Source organism: Bactrocera tryoni, chromosome 4 (genome assembly GCF_016617805.1).
Source record: "Bactrocera tryoni isolate S06 chromosome 4, CSIRO_BtryS06_freeze2, whole genome shotgun sequence".
Taxonomy (NCBI): Eukaryota; Metazoa; Arthropoda; class Insecta; order Diptera; family Tephritidae; genus Bactrocera; species Bactrocera tryoni.
In genome coordinates, this window is record NC_052502.1 from 62,717,864 (window position 1) to 62,745,521 (window position 27,658).

At 36.4% G+C, this 27,658-nt stretch overlaps 1 protein-coding gene across 4 annotated transcripts; it reads left to right on the plus strand.

Moving 5' to 3' along the window:
- The first annotated feature begins 296 nt into the window (after positions 1 to 296).
- Positions 297 to 24,441, plus strand: LOC120773418 (centrosomal protein of 164 kDa). Of its 4 annotated transcripts, XM_040102290.1 has the most exons (6): positions 297 to 420; positions 733 to 806; positions 886 to 1,333; positions 17,383 to 17,494; positions 19,301 to 22,773; positions 22,838 to 24,441. In XM_040102290.1, the coding sequence occupies exons 3-6, from the start codon at positions 1,189 to 1,191 to the stop codon at positions 23,365 to 23,367; spliced, it is 4,260 nt and encodes a 1,419-aa protein (XP_039958224.1). In that variant the 5' UTR covers positions 297 to 420; positions 733 to 806; positions 886 to 1,188; the 3' UTR covers positions 23,368 to 24,441. The 4 variants fall into 4 exon arrangements, with proteins under 4 accessions (XP_039958224.1, XP_039958225.1, XP_039958223.1 ...); XM_040102291.1 differs by lacking the exon at positions 733 to 806; XM_040102289.1 differs by lacking the exon at positions 297 to 420 and having other exon boundaries at positions 661 to 806.
- Positions 24,442 to 27,658: the final 3,217 nt, after the last annotated feature.

Genomic DNA, 27,658 nt, shown 5'->3' on the forward strand with positions numbered 1-27,658 from the left:
TAACTAAATCACTAGACAGCGATGTGAATGAAAACTGAATGAAAACAAAAATAGAGTCAAATGTAAAGAAAGGAAAACCATATGACTGCAACGAATACAACCCTCACGAGACATGCGCAAAGCTTTCGACGAAAGGATATCTTCGAAAATGTTTACATATATACATACAAGTGCACACATTTATGTATGTATATACCTTTATATTGACAGTGCTTTTTAATAGAAGAGTGAAAGCGGCTCAAACGATAATTGCACATTTTCGAAAAATCAGTATAGCTTAAGAGGTTTGAGAAGAATAGACGTTATTCCCAGAAAGCGGTGAAAATATTTCTTCGATTGAAAATTAAAGTTGACAGCAGAAGTAATACTGAGTTTATAAGTAAAAATCTGTTGAAAATCATAAAAATTATTTAAAATTATGTACGTACATAAATAATTTAGTGTGCCTAATAACATCAGCTGTGGGTTAAGAAATCAAGCAGTCAAGTGTTGGGTTTTACGGAAAATCAATAACCGTTTTTAGCACATATTTCCAGGAATTTTAGCAGTTTTTCAAATATTATAGTAATTATTTTAAACATACATATACATATTTTTGCATACATACAATTGCAAATAAAAAAAAAAAAATTAAAAAGTTTAAGGCATATTTACCAAAATTATTGTCAAGTGTGGGTGAAATTCTGTATCTCATATATGCATTGATGTTCTTGTTTTTCTGGGGGTGTACAGCAGCTACCATAGCCCTTCCAATCACAACACAATTTGGGTAAAGCACACCGAGCAACAACGGTGACATTAACAACGTAAATGAACTAATGCATACATATGTACACTCATAAATGCTCAATATTTCGTAACCACCCATTGTGCCCCCCTTTTTAGGTCATCGGTGCATTGTTCGTGACTCGTCTTCAAAATTCCAATACACTTGCAGACGTATATATTGGCGAAGGTAAAGGCAAAGAAGGAATAAATGTAAGTGCATGGGAAAAGTCGCATAAAATCTATCCTCGAAACCTTCGCAACGATTAAGTTCTGGTACGTGCATATGCACTTGTGGTGCAGCATCAAAGTCAGTGTAATCTAAAAGTGTGCATAACTGAAGTTATAGTGAGAAAGTACAGTGAAAATCGATTTGCCATTCTGTTGTGGTTTGTGAACATTTAAAACGGATACTTAAACGCAATGGCGACATCAACATCGGTATCGGCATCAGGTTCGGCATCGGCATCCACATCAGCATCGACCTCTGGAAATACGGGCATCGGCTCCCCCTCTACATCGGTTATATGTGAAGAGGTCTTTGATGAGACTGAACCCAGTGCTGAAGGTAAGTTAAGAAATACACACATACATATCAGCTATTTATATAATTTTTAATTCATATAGAAAATGTTTTATAATAGAGCTTAACATCCCTGAATGGGTTTCGGACAGGTTTAACTTTAACACGTTACGTTTTACGATTTGTAAGCAACAAAAATCGAATACAGTTTCTGGAAAGATTTATTATGGTAATAGAAGAAGAAAAAAACAACAAAGATATTGTTGTAAAATAATTTTGAAGTGATGGTGCATATTTTATCAAAAATTTAGAAAGAATAATCTTCATCGGCAGAGTGATTTAATCAGTCTTTAGTGCTAGCTGGACTCAAATGTTATCAACGGCGTAGCTACAACTTCGGGCGCCGGGGCCAAGGATGTTCTGCCGCCCCCCATTATCTACCTACGTACAAGTTTCATGAGGTGGTTCGAACAAAAGTGAATTTTTACAAAATATCTTCGATATTAAGTATATAAAATTTAGGAGCTAGAAGCCACGCAAATTCTGAAGTTCCAAAATTCTCACAATACGGTTTTCGATGAAATTGATAGTAAATTTACAAGACATCTTATTAAAAGCCATAGATAAAACCCATTTTCGCCCTATATCTTGTACACTTTTGACACAATTTGCAGGGATTTTTGCCGGAATTGGAGTTTTTAAATACCATTTTTGAAAATTTGGAAAAATAAAAGTATTTGTTACATTCAAAGCATAGGGTACAACTTTTTATCTTTTATAATAAATTTTGTAAAAAAAATTGTTGAAGTATTTTTCTGAATATTAAAAAACAGCGAAGATCGTTTTGCTGCCCCCAAGACGTTGCGCCCGGGGCGACGGCCACCTAGCTACGCCACTGCATGTTATCATCTTCTAATTTTGATTTACGAATAATAAAAATTGTCAAAATATCTAAATAAAATTGAATATTACACAAAAAATATCAATGGCAACTCCATTTAAAAATATTTGTTCCCATAATCGGTTCGCGAAGTCTAACTTGTTTAGTCATTTACTTATGGTGCATTTCTTCTTCTTAATTGGCGTAGACACCCCTTACGCGATTGTAGCCGAGTTAACAACAGCGCCAGTCGTTTCTTCTTTTCGCTACGTGGCGCCAATTGGATATTCCAAGCGTAGCGACGTCCTTATCCACCTGGTCTTTCCAAAGGAGTGGAGGTCTTCTTCTTCCTCTGCTTCCTCCGGCGGGTACCGCGTCGAATACTTTCAGATCTGAATTGTTTTCGTCCATCCGGACAACATGACCTAGCCTGCGTAGCCGCTGTCTTTTAATTCGCTGAACTATGTCAATGTCGTCGTATATCTCGTACAGCTCATCGTTCCATCGAATGCGATATTCGCCGTGGACAACGCGCGAAGGACCATAAATCTTTCGCAGAACTTTTCTCTTGAAAACTCGCAACGTCGATGTTGTCATCGTCCAGGCCTCTGCACAATATAGCAGGATTATTCGTCGAGAGAGGACTGTGCTTCTCAATTGCCTACTCAGTCTGAAGTAGCACCTGTTGGCAAGAGTTATCCTGCGTTGGATTTCTAGGCTGACATTGTTGGTGGTCTTGATACCAGTTCCAAAATAGGTTCAATATCATCGGCGTACGCCAGCAGCTGTACACTCTTATAGAAGATTGTACATGCTCGATTAAGTTCTGCAGCTCGAATTATTTTCTCCAGCAGCATGTTGAAGAAGTCGCACGATAGGGAGTCGCCTTGTCTGAAACCTCGTTTGGTATCGAACGGCTTGGAGAGGTCTTTCCCGATCCTGACGGAGCTTTTGGTGTTACTCAACGTCAGTTAACACAGCCGTATTAGTTTTGCGGGGACACCAAATTCAGACATCGCGGCATAAAGGCAGCTCCTTTTCGCGCTGTCGAAAGCAGCTTTGAAATCGACGAAGATGTGGTGTGTGTCGATTCTCCTTCCACGGGTCTTTTCCAAAATTTGGCGCATGGTGAATATCTTGTCGGTTTTTGATTTGCCAGGTCTAAAGCCACACTGATAAGGTCCAATCAGTTTATTGACGGTGGGCTTTAATCATTCACACAATACGCTCGATAGAACCTTATACGCGATGTTGAGGAGGCTAATCCCACGGTAGTTGGCGCAGATTGTGGGATCTCCTTTTTTACGGATTGGGCATAGCACATTTAAATTCCAATCGTTGAGCATGCTTTCGTCCAACCATATTTTAGAAAGAAGCTGATGCATGCTCCTTATCAGTTCTTCGCCGCCGTTTTTGAATAGCTCGGCCGGCAATCCGTCGGCCCCTGCCGCTTTGTTGTTCTTCAGGCGGGCAATTGCTATTCGAAGTTCTTCATGGTCGGGTAATGGAGCGTCTGCTCCATCGTCATCGATTGGGGAACCGGGTTCTCCTTCTCCTGGTGTTGTGCGTTCACTGCCATTCAGCAGGCTGGAGAAGTGTTCCCTCCATAATTTAAGTATGCTCTGGTCATCGGTGACCAGATCACCTTTGGGGGTTCTACAAGAGTATGCTCCGGTCTTGAAACCTTCTGTAAGCCGCCGCATTTTTTCATAGAATTTTCAAGAATTACCCCTGTCGGCCAGGTTATCAAGCTCTTCGTACTCACGCATTTCGGCCTCTTTCTTTTTCTGTCTGGAAATGTGTCTCGCTTCCTTCTTCAACTCTCGGTATCTATCCCATCCCGCACGTCCATATAGAAGTTCAAAACTATCGATAGTCGGACCGGGAAATTAATACTGAAGAAAATATTAGTAAAAGTCATTATCAGACATTACACTGCAGGTCAATGGGAGATCTATCAAGCTTGACTTATATTCAATTAATAAAAAAAAAAAAAATTATAAAGGATAACATCGGAGTCGGTGGAAATAGGGTGCCTATATAGAAATTTAAAAATCTGAAACATTTTAGTCGAACCACTCCATAGTTTTGATAGTTTAAAAAATTACCATGATAGTTTTACCCCTTGAAGTCTACTTACTTTTCGCTGTATTAAATTAAGATAGCTGGATTTGTACACTTCATTATTTTGAAATAATATTTGGATTTATTTATAAAAAAACAAGAACAATGACGGAAACCACAAAAAAATAAAAAAAAATTGCTTAAAAAATTTTTATGTTAATATATAAACAGCTCTGAGAGTTGACGAGCTATAAGAAGGTAATTTTTTTTTTATACATTTACTAATGTAATATGAAATCAAGAGTTTTATAATTAAAATACGTTCAGGAAGAGTACTTTATACCTCAAAAATTCACTTGTTTTTGTTTAAAAATATAACTTGTTTACGTTTTTAGCCTTTTGTACTTTTCTATTATTAGATACTAGCAATTCAGGCTGGCTAAACATTCTCTTCGACTTTGTAAAATTAAAATTAATTAATGTGATATTCGTATATATACAGTAGTACTAAATAAAATGGAGGTTTCTTTAAACTTTTTTAACTAACCGTTCAATTCTTAATTCTTATTAAAATCCTGAATTGTGGCTGTATGCATGAATAACTGAGGTTATGTGGAGTCGGCATTTCAGAACAATAGAAATTCTTTCCTAATTATAAATATTTCAGTAACATTCCTTCTAACTCATCCAGCACCAAATTAAAGTGTAAAAAATAGTTAAATATAATAATTTATACATTATATTGAAAATTGTCTGTACTTACGAATTTGAAAACACATACGTACAACAAGAATGGAAACATGATAATAAGGCTACCATCCCTGTTAGCCTCATTGGAGTTTCCGTAGCCGTGACATGCTTGGATGTTTTCAGTGGCGTAGCTAGGGGGGGCGAAGGGGGCCGTCGCCCCGGGCCCAACGTCTTGGGGGGCGGAAAAACGATCTTCGCTGTTTTTTAAAACTCCAATTCAGGCAAAAATTCATGCAAATTGTGTCAAAAGTGTACAAGTTATAGGGTGATAATGGGTTTTTTACGGTTTTTAATAAGATGTATTGTGAGAATTTTGAAACTTCAGAATTTCCGTGGCTTCTAGTTCCTTAATTTTATATACTTAATATCGATATTATGTAAAAATTCACTTTTGTTCGAACCACCTCATGAAACTTGTATGTAGGTAGATAAAGGGGGGCGGCAGAACATCCTTGGCCCCGGGCGCCCGAAGTTGTGGCTACGCCACTGGATGTTTTCCAAAATTCGACTTTATATTTGGTATTATGTAGCTTTATTAATTGTTGTCTTGTTAAGGCATAGATCGATAGTCAAAATAAACTATCAATAGGTAGACAAATATACAACTACAGATAGTCCCGTTGTTTTGAAGCTCTACGTTGTAGGCATCTCAGAAGAAAAATATGTAATATGTATATAATAATAAACGTTCCTCGTGGATAATTTTTTCCTTTTCAAGATCGTCAATGAGAATTTTCCAATGCGTATCCCAAAATATAAACGACAAAATTTCGCCAGATGTTGCTTGCATCCACTCTTTGTGCGCGGTTCATCCCTTGCATTCCACTCCGATTGTACTCGGTCCATTTAATATCCAAAGACGCAAAATTTGGCGTTTATTACACCTGTAAACACCGCTTAAAAACATCAATTTGTTATCTCGCGACACCAATTTGGCATAGAGCTCTGGTCTTTTGATAAATACTTTATAGAGTGTCATTCACATATCCGCCGATTGTAATCGATTGTGGATTTTTTGATGTTTTCATCTATAAAATCATCTGTTTGACATGCCAGTAGACATTATCGTTAAGGTCTGCGGTACAAAGTATGTATATACATACTTACATACTACTGTAATTTATTTTTGAATAAATGTACTACTTACTCAAGTTACTAACAGGCATAAATTATTTGGGTGATGGACACGAACTCGTTTCTAGAGTTATTATTTAATTTGCGACTCGCCAAGCAGTAAAATTTTGTTTAGACTTCAATATGAACCTTAGGGTGGTCGTTGCCTTGCCACCCTGATGCATTGATAGATATACTACTGATATATAGTATATGAGATCATATCTGTACATATATATACATATACAATTTATACCTACAGTTGCCTGGTGCTTACTTGCAGGTTAGTAACAAGGCGCATTTATGCTTATATTTACATAAATACATATACTATACATACATACTTATATGTACAACGATTAAGTACTCGGGCACAAATACGATTATATGTGTGCATATTCTACTTTTTGCCGCATTTAATTTTATTAGTAACAATTTGCTAGCAATTTTAAACTTCCTGCTTTTAACCTTAGTCTCTTTTGTATCGTGTACTTTTTAACAACTAAGCCAAGTTGACTTTATGTAGCAGCTTCCAGACCTTCACTTCTGCATGCATACGGGTCTGAAGTGGATCGATAGACGCGCCGAGTGTATAGTCAGGTGTTGAATCTTAAACAAGCAAAATTTTGTTTTCGTATGGTACTTAAAGTGTGGATGTATTCACCTATGAGTTTGTGAAAGCAACTAAGCCGATGGTGAAGGTGTAAAAATCAATTACTTTTCTAGACGATTAAATCATAAAATATCTTTTATTTCGGTCGACATTTGCATTACTGACCAATTAATTTGGTTATACAACTCCGGAAGACATCTATTTATGTAAGTTATTTCAAAAACCGAGTGTAGGCCACGATTTCTTTGACAATCGAAATCATTATTTAATCATAAATTTTAAGTTTTTCCAAGTTTTTTAAAAGTTAATTAAATTGACATAAAAACAATTGACATTGGTACACAAAGTAAGATTATGCATTACAAATTCTATGTAGTAATACCTAATTATTATTCAAAAATACTATTAGTGTGATAGCTCATAAGAAGCGCCATAGTATTTGGTGTATACTTTTATCAAATCGCTGACTGAGAATTGAAGCTGAAAATGTTAAAGAAATTACTCATTATTTTTTGTGCGAGATACGATTGACACTTTAGAAGAGAATCATTTTTAAGACATAATGGCAAACCCTTATACTCGTAATACAGCTAAATATTGGGCCAGAACCTCTAAAAGTTATTCATTAAACCAAGTACTGACAAATCCCCCTTGTTAGTTCTTAAGATACTCAAGTAAAAAATTTGCTTACTCATTATAAGCAGTTTTCATTAAAATAAATATTAATTATTTCGAAATACTACTGTACATTTTGTTTCAATATTTAATAGATATCGTAATCTACACAAAACCGTGGAGTGCATATTTATTATTCCGTTCACCCTAACTTAAGCTCTCTAAACTCTGAACATTGAAGTGGACGTCGGAGACTTTACAAACAGTGTACCCTTGTTATAATGATATACTACTAAGAGTAAAAAATTATTAGTCTTTGTTCATAATTTTAAAATTCTTAATTTATAATTCAAAAACTCTTTGAGAGAACGACTCTCAAAGTAATATCCCTTGTCTACAACACACTTGTGCCAACGTTTTTTTCCAATCCTCGAAGCAGTTAAGTCAGACGAATACTATGGTTGCCACGGTGCATTGTAGTGGTGAAAAACCAGGAGTTCTCGACCCATAATTCCGGCCTCTTCTAACGAATAGACAAAGACACATAAATAACACTCAAATAGTGTTCCTTCTTGACAGTGTGGCTGGCCGGAATTTGGAGTGCACCACACCTCGATAATCGAAGAAAACTGGCAACATAACCTTGATTTTTGACCTGCTTTAACTTGGTTTTTTCGGCTTTGCCCCACCTTTACCACGAGATTCGGCTATTGATTATTTCTGGGTTTTAAGCATAGCTCCAAGACTCATCGCCAGTAATAATACGTTTAATGACATCCTGGTAATCGGAAAGCAGACGTTAACGCGACACAATTTTTCGAAAAATTTAGTGATTTTGGAACCAATCGTGCTTTCACTTTCCTTTAGCCCAAAAATCTTAAAAAAAACACTAATGATTATTAAAAAAACTAGCAAAACGTTCCGTTGAATGAAAACCGTTGGCCGGTAATGTTTTCAGGTTTAGTTATAAAAACATACCTACATATGTATAATAACTGTAAAGTTGCCATAAGAAATGGACTTGTGAAGCTATAATTGTAGTTTTTATGACTTCGGTAGAGCAAACGACATAGTATTAAATATTCTATTTGCAGAGTAAACATCTGTAAGATGTAATGAAAGGAACGGTATCAGACAAAGAGTCAGTAAATGCTACACATCGGTAGGATAATAAAAACTAGTACACTGACGTTTAGACGGTCTAAGAACGCAACGCTGTAGTCTGTCAGTACATATTTTGCATTTGGTATAAACTACATATCTTATACGGTTTTTGTCCTTAATTTTTTGCCATTATTTGATACATAATTTTTTTCATACGTTGGTCATGTCTGATATAAATAAAATAAAACAAGTAAGGCAGAGCTAAGTTCGAGGATTACCGAACAAAGTATCTTCAGGGACATGAGGCTTGTTAGTTAGGGCGAGTTTACACCCGATTTTATTCATTTTAAGCTCAAATATGCATGTTTATAATATAAACATGCTTTCCCCATTTTATTAAGATAACTCACATACTTATTGGCCGATTATGCGGTATAAAGTGACCTGGAAATTCGAATATTGTAGCACAAAGACAAAGTGCTATCAGGAAAGGATGATTATCTTTGAATTTCAATTATAAATCTGATGCGAAGCGCATGTGGTTGTGAAAAAGGACAACACGAAATATCTCATGGCATCAAAAAAACAGTCATCGCCTTCGCGACTTGGCTCGCACGTCACTGTTGACAGTCATAACTTTGAAGTTGTTGAAAAATTTGTCTATCTTGGAACCAGCACCAACAGCAATGTCAGCCCTGAAATCCAACGCAGAATCACTCTTGTCAACAGGTGCTAAAGTGTAAAAACCTCTCTCGAGGCATTGGCAACGGCGAATACTGCAGTCGATAGAAGGATTAGCTGTACGAGATATATGACGGCATTGACATAGTTGAGCGAATCAAGAGACGGTGGTTTCGGTGGCTAGGTCGTGTTGTCTGGATGGAAAAGAACAGTCCAGCTTTGAAAGTTTTCGATTAAGTACCCGCCAGTGGAGCAGAAGAAGAGGAAGACCTCCACTCTGTTGGAGTGATCAGGTGGAAAAGAACCTGGCTGCAAAAAAGATGCGCGCTGTTGTTAAATCGGCTATAAAAGCGTAAAGTCTATGCCAGTAAAAAAGAAGAAGAGTAGCTTTAACTGTTTTGCTTGGATTTGGGATCTTGTTATATTAAACCCATATCTGTCTTGATTAACTGTCAAAATTATTAGTAATTTATTAAACTTTTTGATAGGTAATCTAATGACAACTGTCCTTCTTTAATTTCATAGAAATTTGTAAACAAACTCAGCAGATTTTTCTTCATATTCCGTTTCTTGAAATTAAGGACAACTTTTCAATTCGTAATTTCTTTTATTTTTTATTTTATTATCATTATATGATGTTTCGGCTTAACTTGACAGAAATTTGAAACAAAATTAATACTTTTAAAAGTAATGGCTGTTAGTGATGATCCAGTATCAACCGAAGCTCCAAAATCAATATGTCAAAACAGGTTTCCTAGATAGAAGGAAGATATAATAGGTTGTCAAAAAAGTTTTGCGGTATTTTCGCTAGTTGGCGCTGAAAGCGCGTAGTTCTAGTTTTATTCGTCGCATCGGGTCACGCTATACCTTTTTGGAAAGCTCATTACGCGCTAACACGTGTTTGATTGATTGCATCTCAAGCCGCCAATAAAATTTGTGCAGTTTATGGACCTGATACAGTTTCCATTTCCACCGCACAACGATAGTTTCAACGTGTTCGTTCTGGGGTAGAGGAGGTCGAAGATGCGCCACGCTCCGGAAGGCCTGTCGTCGAAAATTGCGATAAAATCGCTGAATTGGTCGAAAGAGACCGGCATAGTAGCAGACGTAGCATCGGTCAAGAGCTGGGCATGAGTCATCAAAAATTCATTTCAATTTCAATAAAAAAAAATTCAATAAAAATTCCGCAAGACTTTTTTGACAACCCATTATGTCCGCTACCAATTCATAACATTATCAATGACTTTATAAATTTTGTACTCGTTTATTCAAATATTAGAAACCATGAAACAAAAGAACAGATATATTAAAAATGCCAGTTTTATTTGAAAAATGAAGGACACATCGAAGTAAACAGAAGGAAAGACCTTGAAAACATGTATTATATTTCAATAAAACTCCTTTATCATCATGTGACGATCCTATCAACTTTGAAACCTGTCTTCCCTAACTTTTAGATCTTGGTGAAATCGCTCTCTCTATTCCATCCTTCCGGAACCCTTTGGTAATTATCGAATAACTCGAAAGAATTTGTTGGATTTACTAAAAAATGAGAGAATATTTCAAGTTATTGTACTTTAATAAAATCAAAAACAAATCGATTTCTTTTAAATTCTGACTACCGTAACTCCTTAATCGAGGGACTTGACACTACATAGATGCCAACAGCCACGACAAGGTAAAAACATCAAGAGCGATAGCCTTCGATTTACATCAGCAGCCGACTTGTTCTCCTGATACAGATCCAGCATCTTAGTATAATTGGCGTCTTACCTCAAAATAGGATTCAGACAAATTGAGCTTTTCAAAAAAACATTCTCTGTTTTAATTATGATAAAGGAACAAATGGTCATGTTTATAATTTATGATTTAGTAGTTACATACATATATACATACTTATGTATACGATTACTTTAAAACCTAATACCTGGATCCGTTCACAAAGATCAAATTAGCTGATCGATTTGTATTCACGTGTCTATTTCTATCGCAATTGACAAATACTGTGGGCAGTGACCTTTATTTATACATGCATATGTAACATATGTATGTAGTTTAAACTCTCTGCTTTTATGTGCATTTCTATGCTGTTATGTTATTTGATAACACACCTCTTATATATAATAATGTAACGCCTTTTTTGAATGTCCGCGCATTACGCCCGAATCACTGAACGGAAAGACGTAAACATTTGCACGGGTATTCTTTAGTCCTGGAAAAGGTCCTAATTATTTGCAAAACCAACCTTGATTTCGCAATTTATGTCTATATTTATAACTCAAGAACGGCTGAACCGAATTGGTGATGAGGTAGCTTGGAACCTCGGGACGGGCATAACAATTCATAAATAAAAAAATTATATTTCAAAACATAAGCATTTGTTCAAAATTCATGTAAGAATCATTTGAACATTTTTTTCCTTAAAAAATACAAAATAAAATCATACAGCTACTGGCAGGGTACTGTGGTTTTTGTTTATAGTGATAGTTGTAACTGAATAGTAAAAGGTTGAATCATAATTTGCGATGAGTGCATAATAACTGAAAAATATTCCAGAAGCATTGCACAGAACAATGCAACATTTAAAAGGAACGATCAAGTCTGTGTTTTCTTAAGTGTAGTAGGGCGTGAAACGCGCCCTCTTCTGCTCAACTCGATGCAGATACAGAGACAGTGAAGATGTTGATGTTTATTTATGTACTATTCCTTAAGTTATTAACGATGTCAATAAAAAATGTAGATTGCCAATTTAACTATTCCATTATATTGTTATCACGATAAATGATATCCTTGACAACAAAGAGCGAGCGGAGCCGCGGGTTTAGACTAGTAGTTTATATATTCCAGTCTCCTTTTTGTACCCTGAAAAGGTCATATTAAGTTTGTCACAATGTTTGTAACACCCAAGAGGAAACGTCAGAGTTTATACTACTGTGATCAAATTGATAGGTGAATTTTGAATTTTCCAGTCATCATCATCATGAAAAAATCCTCCGTAGTGATGGCCATCAGAGCCTTCTTCGATTTAGCTTTTATATCCTCAATTGAGTCAAAACGGTGTCCTCGGAGTGGTCATGTGAATTTGCTGAATAGCCAGAAGTTATACGAAGGTAAATCAGGCGAATACTGTGGTTGCGGCACGATATTAGTTGGAAATGTGGCGAAATGATCTCGAATAACCAATGCAGTATGAGATGGTGCATTATAGCACTTATTTGTTCAATAAATTCAGACATAGTCAAAATCGAACAATTCACTTTTAGTGCCTCACAAAACGACGCGTATCTCAAATACTAATGAATATTTTGACGTGAAATTTAGCATAGATGTCATTAACAGTACTACCAACTTACCAAAAAAATGTATCGATTCAAAAAACACGCGAAGTATAAGTTAAAAATTTACCTTTTAATTTTATCACAGTAGTGTATATAAATGATCAGCTTTACAAGCTAAGCCGATTTAGCATTGCTCGTCCTCTATACATACGTCTAGTCCCTCTGTTATTGGGATAACAGAAGCTGCTCATTTATCGAAACGGCCAGCAACTAAAGCATAGGTGCAATACAAATTGGACGATCTTTCCTTTTGACGAGATATCTTCAAGAAATTTTTGTATAGCTTCTTGCTTAAGGCAATGTGTATTATAGTTTCGGTGCAACCGAAGTTGACGCTTTTAATTGTTTTTTTATGTACTTTAACTTTTTATAACAGTTATGAATGTTTCTTCTTCTTCTTAATTGACGTAGACACCGCTTACGCGATTATAGCCGAGTTAACAACAGCGAGCCAGTCGTTTCTTCTTTTCGCTACGTGGCGCCAATTGGATATTCCAAGCGTAGCCAGGTCCTTATCCATCTGGTCCTTCTAACGGAGTGGAGGTCTTCCTCTTCCTCTGCTTCCCCCGGCGAGTACTGCGTCGAATACTTTCAGAGCTGGAGTGTTTTCGTCCATTCGGACAACATACCTAGCCAGCGTAGCCGCTGTCTTTTAATTCGCTGAACTATGTCAATGTCGTCATATATCTCATACAGCTCATCGTTCCATCGAATGCGATATTCGACGTGGCCAACGCGCAAAGGACCATACATCTTTCGCAGAACTTTTCTCTCGAAAACTCGCAACGTCGACTCATCAGTTCTTGTCATCGTCCAAGCTTCTGCACCATATATGTAGCAGGACGGGAATTATGAGTGACTTATAGAATTTGGTTTTTGTTCGTCGAGAGAGGACTTTCCTTCTCAATTGCCTACTTAGTCCGAAGTAGCACCTGTTGGCAAGAGTTATCCTGCGTTGGATTTCCAGGCTGACATTGTTGGTGGTGTTTACACTGCTTCCCAAATATACGAAACTATCTACAACTTCAAAGTTATGACTGTCAACAGTGACGTGAGTGTCAAGTCGCGAGTGCGACGACTGTTTGTTTGATGACAGGAGATATTTTGTCTTGACCTCGTTCACTGCCAGACCCATTTGCTTTGCTTCCTTGTCCAGTCTGGAGAAAGCAGAACTAACGGCGCGGGTGTTGAGGGCGATGATATCAATATCATCGGTATACGACAGCAGCTCAGCTGTTCGATTAAGTTCTTCAGCTCGAATTATTTTCTCCAGCAGCATGTTGAAGAAGTCGCACGTTAGAGAGTCGCCTTGTCTGAAACCTCGTTTGGTATCGAACGGCTCGGTGAGGTCTTCCCCGATCCTGACGGAGCTTTTGGTTTTGCTCAACGTCAATTTACACAGCCGTATCAGTTTTGCGGCGATACCAAATTTAGACATCGCGGCATAGAGGCAGCTCCTTTTCGTGCTGTCGAAAGCAGCTTTGAAATCGACGAAGAGGTGGTGTGTGTCGATTCTCCTTTCACGGATTTTTCCAAAATTTGGCGCATGGTGAATATCTGGCCGGTTTTTGATTTTCCAGGTCCAAAGCCATACTGATAAGGTGCAATCAGTTTGTTGACGGTGGGCTTTAATCTTTCACACAATACGCTCGATAGACTCTTATACGCGATGTTGAGGAGGCTTATTCCACGGTAGTTGGTGCAGATTGTGGGGTCTCCCTTTTTGTTGATTGGGCAGAGCACACTTAAGTTCCAATCGTTGAGCATGCTTTCGTCCGACCATATTTTGCAAAGAAGCTAATACATGCTCGTTATCAGTTCTTTGCCGCCCTGTTTGAATAGCTCGGTCGGTAATCCATCGGCCCCCGCTGCTTTGTTGTTCTTCAGACGGTTAATTGCTATTCGAACTTCCTCATGGTCGGGCAATGGAACGTCTGCTTATTATGAACTTGCGCGGCACCCAAATTGCACAGAGCTTTAGCCGCATTAGGGAGTCCGCTGCCTTCATTGTCCTCGGTGCTCATTTCGTTTCTTTCCAACTTAGCAAATCTCTTTTCAACGGTTGATTTCCCTTGTGCAGAGCCCAAATTCTACAGTATTTTTCCCCAAAAGGCAATGCTTTATTAACACTCGAAATGCTTTTTGATCCATGTTTTGTAAACACAAGTTGCTGTACTCATTAACTAATAGTTCCTCAGTTGTCAAATTTGTAAATGTATCTGTCATAGGTTGAGGCTGACCCTATAGTTGTATATACAGTTGTGTTCACGAAAATAATAGTGCGACAGCACAGAACACTCCAAACTTATTGCTGACACGTTCTATCTTGCAAATTGAACACTTCTACAATACTTTCGTAGAACAGAATATTGTTAACAAAAAAACACCAAAATGCCGTTATTTTTATTTTGCGTTGCTTTCTTTAAGATATATTTCAATATTTGCACCAAAAGTCTCTTGTTCATTAAAATATAGTACGTAGTAGTGCTTGAGGGGATAGTTGAAAAAAATATAATTTTTTTTTTTTTTTAAATTTTAACTGCCATCAGTAAGTGTATTAAAATAATGTAGTATTTGTAAAAAAGTATTGAAATCGCTCTTTATTTCTTGTTTAGTAGGTTGAAAAAAAGCATTGCTCAATCGTAAAGCGGGAGTTAATAGTTAACTTAAGAGATCAGGGCAAGACATACATATAAAGAAATCGAAGAAATGGTTGGTTGCACTGCTCCGCTGATATTTAATGCTATTCATCATACTATTAAGCCGGAAACTCGTGGTGGTAAGCGCAAGACTACATTTCTCGAGGACCGACGAATTGTGCGATGCAGCAAAGCGAAGCCTTCGGTGTCGCCAAAAATAATTAAAAATGAATTGTATCTAATGGTCAGTGCTGTCACAGTTAGCCGAAGGCTAATAAAAGCTAATTTATGTGCAAGAAGTCCGAGAAAAGTACACCTTTTGACGAAGAAGCACGTCAATGCAAGAATAAAATTTGCGAAAGACCATGTGTATTGGCCCGCCGAAAAGTGGCGCAAATTTTATTTACGGATGAGATCAAAATTGTTTTGTGTGGTGGTATAGACTCCAGGCAGTGTGTTCGTCGTCCAAAAAACACAGAATACCACTCAAGGTACACCACAAAGGCAGTTAAGTATGCTAAAGACTATGGTGTGGACTTGTTTCTCGTATGCTGGCAATGGTCCAATCTCTTTGATCAGTGGCATTATGGACCAAGCAGTGTACATTAATACATTGAAAGAAGTAATGCTACCGTATGATAGTTGGAAAATGGCATTAAAATGGACATTTCAGCAGGATAATGATTCTAAACATCAACGTGATACCATGGCCAGCACAATCTCCGGACCTAAACCTGATCGAAAACTAATGGGGTGATGTCAAGAGAAGCGTAGCAACAGCAAAACCATCGAAAAGCACAGAGCTTTGGCAAGTGTTTAAGGAGACTTGGGCTCAAATCTCTGTGAACCGTTGATTCCATGCCACGCCGATGCCTTGCCATTATAAACAACAAGGGATTTACAACAAAATATTAGACCTAAGGAAACATATTACATATGAAATATTTCCTGTTACTTTCATATTCTTAGTTTTATCGTCTTTTTAAAAATTAGTTTTTTTTATAACTTTTTGATCGAATATTGTTCTTATCATGTGATTTGACTATTAAATAGTTAGTATCCACCGGCACTATTATTTTCGTGAACACAGCTGTATATAAATATATATATATACACATATATATACATAAAAGTTTGTCTTTATTTATCGTGAACCAATTCAAAATGTAACTATTAACCATGCTCCATTTGCAATTTCTATATTATGCGATCCATTTGTTATTTTGTTTCTAACAAATTTTTTAGAACTCCACTTATATTTTCAATTGCTCTTAAAAATTAGTCAAAAATTGCTTAAATTCAGTGGAAGAAAACAATTTCAGTTTATTTTGAATCTTATTCCTATTTTAGATGATGAAAAAATGGTTGGTAATTTTTTTAACTTTATTAGATATACCCAAAGTTACTTTTCATTGTACTATAACAAACCGCGATAATGTTGAATTATATAGTCCAGTCATTTAAGCTTAAATTAGGTAAGAATCTCGGAATTCGATATACCCATTTTACCCCAAATGGGTATATCGAATTCCGAGGTGAACTTACTATAATGACTGGACTATACATATATGTAATTATAGAACAGTTTATGGAAAGTTTGAGGTGTGTTCAAAAAATAACGTGAAATGTTGTCGCCTTCAAAATAGCATTTGATATACATACACAATGGTCTAATTATGCCAGCGCTTCTTGCAATCGTCGAAACATTTCTTAAAATTGATTTGTGGGGTAGCCTTCAGCTCTTTCATAGATGCGTTGTTGAGCATACCTGTAGCGTGTAAAACGACGGCCCTTTAAGGTTCTCTTTATTTTTGAAAATATGAAAAAGTCACACGGAGTACAGTATTGTTTTGGTCAAGAATTCACGAACAAGCGATGAGGTGTGAGCTTTTAACAAACTAAAATCACCAAGCTCATAAAAACAACCGTCTAACATAAACGGTATAGGTAAATAAAACCGTTAAGCCGTAGACTCCATATCCGGGAAATTTAAAAATTGCCGTTATTTTTTGAGCTTCATATTCATTCGATATTTCTCTGTATTTAACAAATCTTTGATTAAGTATTTTTTCAACACATTTAAGGATTGTGGTAATTTATTTGAATGATAAATGTACGCAAGGGATCGCAAACTTTTTGAATTAAATGTGTGAACCAGGCTATAAGTTACTTTGCTGAACAATACGCCTCAAAAAATTGACTATTATGTATGAGTAATATATTCTCATATTCACATCACTACATTATCTAAACTTTTGAATATAAAAATACAACAAATAAATATTTTTTCTTTCCAGAAATCCATGATTATGCTATGATGGTTGGCATTGATCCGGTTAAAGAACCTCACTTACTATATTTGGCCAAAGAAGGTTTGATGCAGGCATTGCCAACCGATTGGAAAATATGGTATGTTTGTATGTACCTTCTGCGTTGAATTTAATTGCTATGTATGTATGTATATAACAACAATGTACGAATCGTAACATAACTTATGAGCCGACTGTCATTATTCTAAACAAGCAACTGGTAATTTTACGTTATGTCAATTGTCAGATATCGACAGAGATAAGCCAATTTCATTTTACTACAAAAAAGATACATAACAGTCTTTTCTCAATTTATAACCTGTGGTGAGGAACAATACTAGTTTAGATTTTGTTCCGGTTGTCTATAAAAAATATAAATTCGTTGTTGTGACTGACCCAACTATTTAAAGCATTGGCGTAGTCCAGCAATGACCAACGTCAACGTTACAATTTTGCGTTTGTACTCGCCACGCGGCGTTGATACTTCGGCAGTAGTATCTTATAAAGTATTTTATAATTACGTTGCGAACGTGAAAATAACGGTAAAATCCAAATAGAAATTGCTTGCCAGTCATGTACCATATTTTTTTAAGGAATTACAATCAGAACAAAGTAAAATCATTTTATTTTCCTTTCGTTGTAAAATGTTGCGTAGCCTCGGTATGTGGATATAGGGTCAGGCACTCGAATTAAAAAAGCCTTAAATTCGGTTTGGACAATTATTTTTATTTATTTTAAAGTACAAAATATGTGAAAATAATCATAAATTAAGGACCAATTCACTTTTGCTCGATATGACCACCTTTTGCCTTAACTATGTCCTTGAGACGGTCAAAACACGAATCGCAAGCAGCCCGAATGTGACTTGACGGTATTTTGGCCCACTCACGGACAGCTGCTTTCTTCAGCATCTCGAGACTGGTGTTTTTTTTACTTCGGACCTTGCTCTCCAAAATGGCCCTGAGAGAATAAGCCATTGGATTCACATCTGGTGAATTCGAGAGACATTGTGTGGTCGTAATGAAGTTCGGAACGTTGTTTTTCAGCCATTCATGGTTCACTCGCGCTTTGTGACACGGTGCTAAGTCTTGTTGAAACGTCCATGGTTTGCGACCGAAATGTTTGTTTGCCCACGACTTCAAAGCAGCCTCCAGAACACTTTCCCGATAATATGTCGCATTTACTTTGACGCCAGGCTCGATGAAAACAATTGGAGAGCGCCCATCTGCGCTGACAGCGGCCCAAACCATTATTTTTGGCGGATGCTGCCTTCTGGTGGCCAACCGATGACTTAGATTCTCGTATGAACGGTCGGTCAAGTAAACCCTATCGTTTTGAGAGTTTACGAATTGCTCAATTAGAAAATTTTTTTCTTCAGAAAACACAATGTTCGGTATTTGCCCGCTTTCGGCCAAGCGAAGCAATTGCTTCGCTCTCTCAAGTCTTACTTGTGGCTGCTTCGGTGTGAGATCATGAGCTTTTTGAAACTTGTAAGGCTTGACCTTGAGCTCATTTTCAATATGTGATTTTCCAGCTAAATATGAAGCAATCACACTATTGTGTTTGAATTCCGTCGCTGATCCCTTTGTTTGCGATCACTTGGCAAAATGCTTTTGTACACTTGTGAACAATGCTTCGAACTGTCATTCAGCAAATTTATAAATTTATATTCTAGTGCGACAGTATATAGTAATCTGTTATTGGTATTCGCAAGAAGTGAGATCAACCATGGGTTTGATCGCAAACTCATTGTGTATTAGATTATTAGTTAATGTTATATATTTATTATTATATAACTTTTCATTTAATACGTGTTTTCTTGTGCGAAGTTATGACGGTTGGCTCCTCTGCATAGTGTTATACTTTCATAAATTTTTGTAAAACCACTCAAGCTCATTTTTTTTAGTTATTCAGAGGAGAAATGTGGACACTATTATTACAATATTAAAACGAAACAATCACAATGGGACCACCCGCTCGATGCGGTCTACCGAGAATTAGTTGAACAGGCGCGGCAAAAGCACACAGCAATAGCGGCCACACCTGTCATCGACAACTCAGACGATGCGTCGCAACTGGACTCAGGCATACGTAGCCTACAAGGTAATGATGAATGCGACAACACCAACAATACAAATGAAATGTCTTCACCGGTAAGCAATGTAAATACCAATTGCACTGCAAGGTCTGTGAATAATGCAGTAGCTGCTGCAACTGGTATAGGTGCCAACGCTGCGGGTATTGCTGGCATTGGATTAACAAATAATTCAGGTTCGACTTCGAATAGTACAAGCACAAGTGGGTTTAGTGGCGGAGTTAGTCGTTTCTTAGAATCCAGAAGTAAAAATTTTGGTTTAAACTTTCAACCCGTGAAAGGATCTCGTTTCGAGGTATCGAAAACAAACCCTCAAATAACTTTAGCAATGAAATTCGGCGGAGAAGGTTTTTCTTCGAAGTTGGCAGCGAACAAAGTTGAAACCGACGGTGGTGCTACAGGTGGTGTAGATAAGCGAGCTTTTGTGTTGTCCGGTACTGGTGCGATGTTCCTAAAATCGCGCAAGCAAATGGAAACTGGGTTAAATCAAGCCACTGCTTCTATGTTACTGAACTCCAGCTCAAATAATATAATTATTGAGGGTACGGCTGGCACGCCACCTGGCGTTAAGGGCATATTGCGCGATTCAAGCTTAACAGATATGCGACGACGATTCGAAAAGGACGATGCAGAAAATCAGGGTTTGGAGGATAAGAAAAGTGTACGTTTCAATTTAGACGAAACGAAAATACGAGGATCCCCAGAGGAGGACCAAAGCAGTTCGCGCAAAATAACTCAAAGCCCAGAAGCATCAATGTATTCAGATGACGATGACGTAGAAGATGATGATCCTTGGGATGATGATAATGACGACGGCAATGAAGGCTGCTTTGGGTACGATGTACTGGGTGCTGAAGGTGGTCTTCCGCGTAGTCTTAATCCATTCCTAATGAATGATGAAGCAAAAAGAAAGGAAATACAAATTATATCGGTACCTAAGGCACAAACAATACAAATGCTCAAGGCACAAAGCTTTTCTATGGATCTGCCTGAACGTGATCGTGCCAAACTTTCAGAGTTGGCCCGCTCACAAAGTACTGAATCCGGGAGCATACCGCAACCAGTTTCTGTAGTAAGCTACCTCGAAAAATTGAAAGACAATTCTACAACGATTAAACCAATGTACGAGGACACAGATTCTGAATCAAAAGGCAGTTCCGTACGAAGTTTTATTATAAACAAATCCGAACAGGATTCTGTGAATTCAATTGTGCCTGCCGTTACTCCGTTTGAAGGTGATGAAAATGTTACTAAAAATAATCGTGAGCTGGAGCAAACCGAGACCAAACCCGGAACGGAGAAACCCGTTTTGCGTACATTAAAGGTGGCGTCTAAACTTGTTAGCTTTCTGAAAAAAGATACTGATAAAGCCGAGCAAGAAACTTGTGTTCAAACACTAAATGACCGAGAAAATGACAAAGACTACGAAATTCAAAAACAAAAGGCTGAAAAAGAAAAGGAGGCATTACTTAAAGAGGAACGTGAACGTTTAGAGGACCAACTTCAAAGAGAAATCGATGCCATCAAGATTGACCATGAGCACAAGCTCGAAAGTATTCGGCAAGAATATGATTCTCGCTTGACATCACACCGACAGGAAATGGAACAAACATTTCAAACACGCTTGAATGAGTATCGGGCGCAGTTGGACGAAGAATTGAACACAAAACGAAAAATGGTTGTAGATGAGCACAAAGCTCATATGGTTACGCTACAAAAAAATCACACCGAAATTTTACAAGATCTAGAGAGAGACTTGAAAAGCGAAGAGGAGATCATCAAAAAGGAACATACACGTAAACATTCCGAGATGCGTGACAAATTGGGGCACGAATTAGAGTTGGAACGTCAGCGTATGCGTGAAACAGGTGAAGATAGATTGTATGAAAAGGTGCGTTGCGAAAAGCGTTTATTAGAAGATAAGTATCGCTGTTTAAAGGAGAAATATGTGCGTTTAAAAACTGATGTTAAACTATCATTGGAACGTCGCAATCGACGACGCGAAGCCCAAGCGCTACATCAACAAAGTCTCCATACAAATACTACTACTACAGGTTCAGAGACGGAAAGGTCCATATCAAACAAGCCATCTATCGGTAACAGCGAGAATCGTTCACTTTCTTTATCGACTTCTTGCCAAGAACACGGTGGTGTTGGTAGTATCGGCGCAGTCCCTCATACAATATTGGGCAGTAAAAGCCCAAAACCACCAGTGCCACCTAAAACTCATCTAACGCCTGTCACCGGTAGCAAAGAGCATTTAAATTCTGTGGTCCGTGAGCGTTCAAATGAACGTGGACAGCTATCAATAACACGGAAGCCGGGCATAGCTTCAAAATATATTAAGCACTTGCAAGTTCAAGATGACACAACTACTTCGATTAGCCAATCAGACACGACTATATCGAACAATTACAGCAAGGGCCGTTACCTACCAGCACCACTATTGAGCGATAATGGAAACTCCGATTCAGAGGCTGCTTTCCAATGCAATCAAGAGAACAATAATAACGGACGTGGCAATAGCCAACGCAAGAAAATATTTTCCCGTTTGAAGTCCGCTTCTACATCACGTTTAAATTCGGACAATTACAAAAACGACCGACCTTGCACACCGGTTGAGAATTTGCGTCATCAGCTACAGAAGCTAGAAGATTTAGAAGATCAATTCCCTGACAATACACTGGACACTACTTATCATTTACGCTATCCATTCTCCGATATATCCAACGATCGTGCCGGTGCTGGCAATAGTTCAGAGCTTGAGTTTTTTAAACACCGCATACATTTGGAGCGAGATAGTGTGCGACGTGCCAAGGAATCATTACGCACACAGCGTACTAATTTCCGTTCACGACAACGTGAGATCAAACAGCGTCATAAGGCTTCCACAACACGTCATTCATTGGACCAGCTTATACAAGAGGAAAAGGAATTGACTGAAATGGAAGTAAATTTGCACCGCACACGTGCGCTACTCGGCGAAAAGGTTATACGCTTACGTCACTTGGAACAAAGCCTTTTAAGAATTTACGAAAAGGAGAAACCCACCATGGATTTGCTGGGCATAGAGCAGAAAGACGATGCCACGCTAAGCGATCTTTCATCACATTCAAGCTCAGGTTTTAGCAGCACAGATTTCGCCAGTGGTGCCGATACACACAATTTGCACAAACGAAAAGAGAACTATCATCAGGAATCAACAGAATGTATACAAAATCTAGAAATTCTCAATGCGGAGATTCGGGAAATTCTCGATATACTTGGAAAAAGTCAACATGGAGGTAATAAACTTTAATTGACTTTACAATTGAGGGTACTAATTTTTTTACGTTGAATTATTTATAGGAATACCCATGATCTCACCCTCCGAGTTGAATTGGTCACACATGCTATCAACCGGTATCAATTCAGCTCCCACACCACCAACAAATCTTCAAAATGCTGGCGCAACCGCTACGCTTATGCATGCACCACAATCCATACCAACACTAGCTGATCGCTTGGAGACATATCGTCAACTTGCTACTGGACGCATGCAAAATTCAATGGGCGGCGCTATACTCGCGGCAAATACAATAGTTTCGCAAAGTCCACGCGCCGTCAACTATACGACCAGTCTAGTGGAGCGCACCAGAGATCTACGCAATTGGCTGCGACAAGCCAAAACAGAGCACGAATTACTAACTGGCGGTAGCAATATTGTTCTACCAATGCAGCATAGTGGCTTAGGTTTGACAGGCAGTGCCTTGGGTGTGAATACGGTGAGCGTTCTTAATACTAGGGAATGTGGCGGCAGTGTTAATGGCGCTGTCGGTGTTGGAACGACAGCCACAACTGGAGGAGCCAGCGGCACGGGTACACAGACTAATCTATAATTAGGATACAATGTTTTCTGCTGCTGGCGCAGTTAGGAACTCAAGAAGTGAGACATGTGGCATGTGTGCTCTGAGAATAGTGTGGTAGATGTACAGCTAAATATAGATAAATTCGAGAATTTTCATGATTGTTCGGCTGCTCTAGTTGCTCTAGAAATGTGAGTATAAAGAAAGTCTAGTTGCAAAGATCAAACTACTTTATTATAGAAACTATATAAAGTTTTATCGGATCTCTATTCAAAACCAAAGATAATCGTTATTGAAACTAAAAGATTGAATATAATAGTTGTATTTGTAATAAAATCACACCGAAGTTATATAATAAATAAAAAAGTATAGTTCTGGTGCCAAAGAAATGTATTTGCTTGTGAAGGGAAAGATAATGTAGTGGACATATAGTTAAAGTTAGAGAATTTTGGCAGAAACTCATTTTATTTAGTAAATATTAGCGAAATTCCAATTTAAGAAAATCATCACAACAATAATTAATTACTTATAAAATTTAAATATAAACGAGTGATATGATATTATTTTAGCTGTTAGTAAAGCCAAGCCATTTCTTTGCATATTATATTAACTATTTATTTGAAGAAATAATCTAAATATCTGAATGTACTATTTACATATATACATAAATCCAACGACTTAATAGTTATAGTCAGAATTGACCCAAAAGTAAGATCCACATGAATTTGAAAGTTGTCCTTAAAACTAAACTATAAATTTGTTATACGTTACAATAACGATTTATTTTATAACGATTGGAGATGGTTAGTACCCAAAATATGACGAATATGAAAACACAACATTTTTATTAACTCACAAAGGGGGTACTACTACTTCTAGTCACAGATAGCACAAAATATTTAACTCTTCATATGATTAACGCTCTGATTATTCTTAACCTTTTCTAAGTTATTCTGAATTTATATAAAGTGAGTAAAATAATATTGAATTTACACATCTGTTGCCGAATTTTACATTCTATATTTAAGGACCAACTTAATGTGCATACAAAAACGCTAAATTTGTAATTGATAAGCAAACCTGGATTGAATCGTGCTTTTGCAAAGTTTATTTACTTGATTGATATATATGTAGTATGTAAATAAAATTAGTTTACTCCGAAGCTTTCGAAATCTACTACAAAATTTAAATTTTTCCTTTAGCGATCATACTAAAGTTGGACTTTAGTCTTTCGACTAAAGCAGCACTGTGTGACTGATACTTATGAAATAAGTTACAGAAACTCATTTTCTACATTTAAGCACCAAGTTAATGTGCATGTAAAGGGCTTAATTTTTGAAATGCATTGAAAATATTGCTTAATTATCTGCCTAGTGAATTTGCTTTTTTTGTTTGCGTAAGTAATAATAATTTTTATTGGTTCGTTTTCAAGGAAAATGCCATTTGATGATTTTAAAGACAATGGTTTCAAGCAAATTATTGTATGGAATCCCCTTGAACTGGTACCGGTTAGACTGATGCATGAAATTTATGTACGTACTCATACGTACTTAATACTTTAACACTTTCAAGCTTTGAATATTAACAAATAAAAATATATAACGTAAGCCTACATGGGCATATATATGTAATATATTTGTATGTATATCTGATAAAATCTAATATCACACACAAATGTACTTCTTATACTCCTTTTTAGTAACTACATACATCTAGATTGTATACATATGTACTATGTATATGTATGATACTTAAAAAACTAAACTTAGTCTCCTTAGAACCTATACAGATTGAGCGAATATTTTTTTCGTAAAAAATTATTACCACTTCTACGAAGCAGATCAAAATAACACATTCTTCAACAAAGAAGCGTAGTAAAATTTAAAAGCTGTGAAGCAACGAAGATCGAAATACAAAGTTGAAGCACAAATTTTTTGTCGGCTTGTGGAGTTATATTTATAAATCAATAGTAAAATGAATTAGTAATAAGTGTAAGTTGGTGTTACAAATTACAAAAATTTAATATTCAAAATTATTAAATGTAAGAAAATAAAACAGTTTGATGAAATCTTGCGAAAACCAATATGGCAAGATATCCAAGTTAAGTACTATTACGTACCAGCAACAAATATTAAATAAAAAATATAAGAATTCATCCTTATAACTTTTTATGATTATAAAACCTCAAATATTGTTTTAAAGCAATAATTATAATTATTGAAAATTTAATTTTAAAACTAACTTCAAAGAAGATGCGAGCTGTTTGAGTTAAACAAAACGTACCAAGTAACGGTTATAAAGTATTTTAATCTCTATGGTGGCAGTATGATTAATATTATTTAAATAATATATTTAAATATATTATTTATTGTAATTAAATAAATGATTTATTGAATTTATATATAGTACTTATATACACATATTAACAATACTAAAGCTTTCAGCAAATATATTTGATTACCTCATGTTTAACAGCGATAAATATTTAACATAATAATTATACACAAAAATAAGAGCTTGATTAATTTATCTATGTTAGTTTCGGTGAATTTGAAGTTGAAAACAGGTTTTACTGATTTTAAATCGGTTTATTCAAATACTGTCTTACGAATCCCAGGAATTTATTTTATATCAAGTTCGGCTTAAATTTATAACTATCTAACTCTTTGACTCTTCCAATTTCTATTTTAATTAAATTAGAATATGTTTTATTGTGTACAAATATTAAGGACAGTAAATAATTTATAGCAAACATTATAGAAATATGACAGAAATGTTTAATATTGTATGTGTAATGAACGTAAGAAGAAACCCTTATTTATAGTTACTATGAAAGCTTGATATTTAGCTCTAATATTATTGAAGTGTTATGGTATACTTCCTTTTATTTATAGGAGTTAATATTAAACAAAAATTTATAAATTGGAAACCGTTGTCCTCGATTGTAATAATGAATTGAAGGATAAAATGAAGACAATCTATTTTTTTGCTGTCATCTTCCATTCCATTTCATTAGGAATGCTCGGTTGAAAATGAATGAAACTACATACATATGTCGTTTATTACACTAGTTTACAGTATTGAACTTTTTGTCTGTTGCCGCGAATTCTGCGATTGATATTGTTTACTTATTACTTGTTTTTGTCAAATCTACCCTCAAAAATTTTTGAGCAGTTCGAGTTACTTTATTTTTGATTTTTATCATTTAAGCATATATATTAATCGAAAACAGGCGTATTTTACTGTGTTAAGATTAGTTTCTCAAGTTTTTGCGTCATGGGTAGTTCAAGAAGACGTTGTTTAAATAAACCAGATCATTTTTGCTACATATGCGGAGAATATTAAACACATATTGAATGTAGAAAAGTTATATCAGAGTTGGTGAAAAATACCAATTTTGAGTGCTCTTGGATAAAAATAAGAATTCTTGGGCTCCCAATTGTGTTTGTAAATCTTGTGTGGAATATTTAAGATTATGGAAAAGTGGTAAAAGAAGTGCCTTTAAATTTGGAACACCGACTATTTGGCGAGAACCATGAAATCATCTCGTAGACTGTTATTTTTGTAGTGTGAAAATAAACGGTTTAAACATTAAAATTGAGCTAAATGGCAGTATCCAAGTACTAGCTGTGTTCAACGTCCAGTGCAGCGTTCACCTAACTCTTCAGAGCCTAAAAATATATCTGAACCATTAGAGCAAGACATTGAAGGACCAAGCTCATCACAAAATGATGCTGATTTTGAAGGTATGTCTAATGAGCCAAAACGCTTTTCCCAAAATGAGTTGAACGATCTTGTAAGAGATTTAAATCTTTCTAACAAGCTTCAGAATGGTTAGCATCAAGACTAAAAGAAAAAAACTTGCTATCCTCGGATACTAAAATTAGTTTCTATCGTGAAAGAGGTGCAGAATTACGGCGTTATTTTTCTGAAGAAAAAGACATTACCTTTTGTTCAGATATCAAAAATTTGTTGATAAAATTGGGCTGGAAGCGATACGAACCAAACGACTGGCGTTTATTCATTGACAGCTCAAAACGTAGCCTTAAATGTATTCTATTACATAATGGAAACAAATCCGCTGGGATACCTATTGCCCACAGTACAAAGTTAAAGGAGGAATATTGGAACATTTCGCTAGTCTTGAACAAAGTAAAATACAATGACCATGATTGGCAAATTTGTGTCGATTTAAAAATGGTCAACAAAGTGGTTAAACCAAGCTTCCCTGTTTTATATGTCTTTGGGACAGTAGAGTTAAACAAGGGCATTGGGTGAGAAAAAACTAGGCCTTGAGAGAAAAAATGGAGCCTGGAAAACACAA

Excerpts from the sequence above, each read along its gene's own strand:
- LOC120773418 (XM_040102290.1), top strand. The coding sequence starts at position 1,189 with ATGGCGACATCAACATCGGTATCGGCATCAGGTTCGGCATCGGCATCC. Across the intron at positions 17,495-19,300 it reads CCAACCGATTGGAAAATATG|TTATTCAGAGGAGAAATGTG; the intron begins GTATGTTTGTAT and ends CATTTTTTTTAG. Across the intron at positions 22,774-22,837 it reads TGGAAAAAGTCAACATGGAG|GAATACCCATGATCTCACCC; the intron begins GTAATAAACTTT and ends AATTATTTATAG.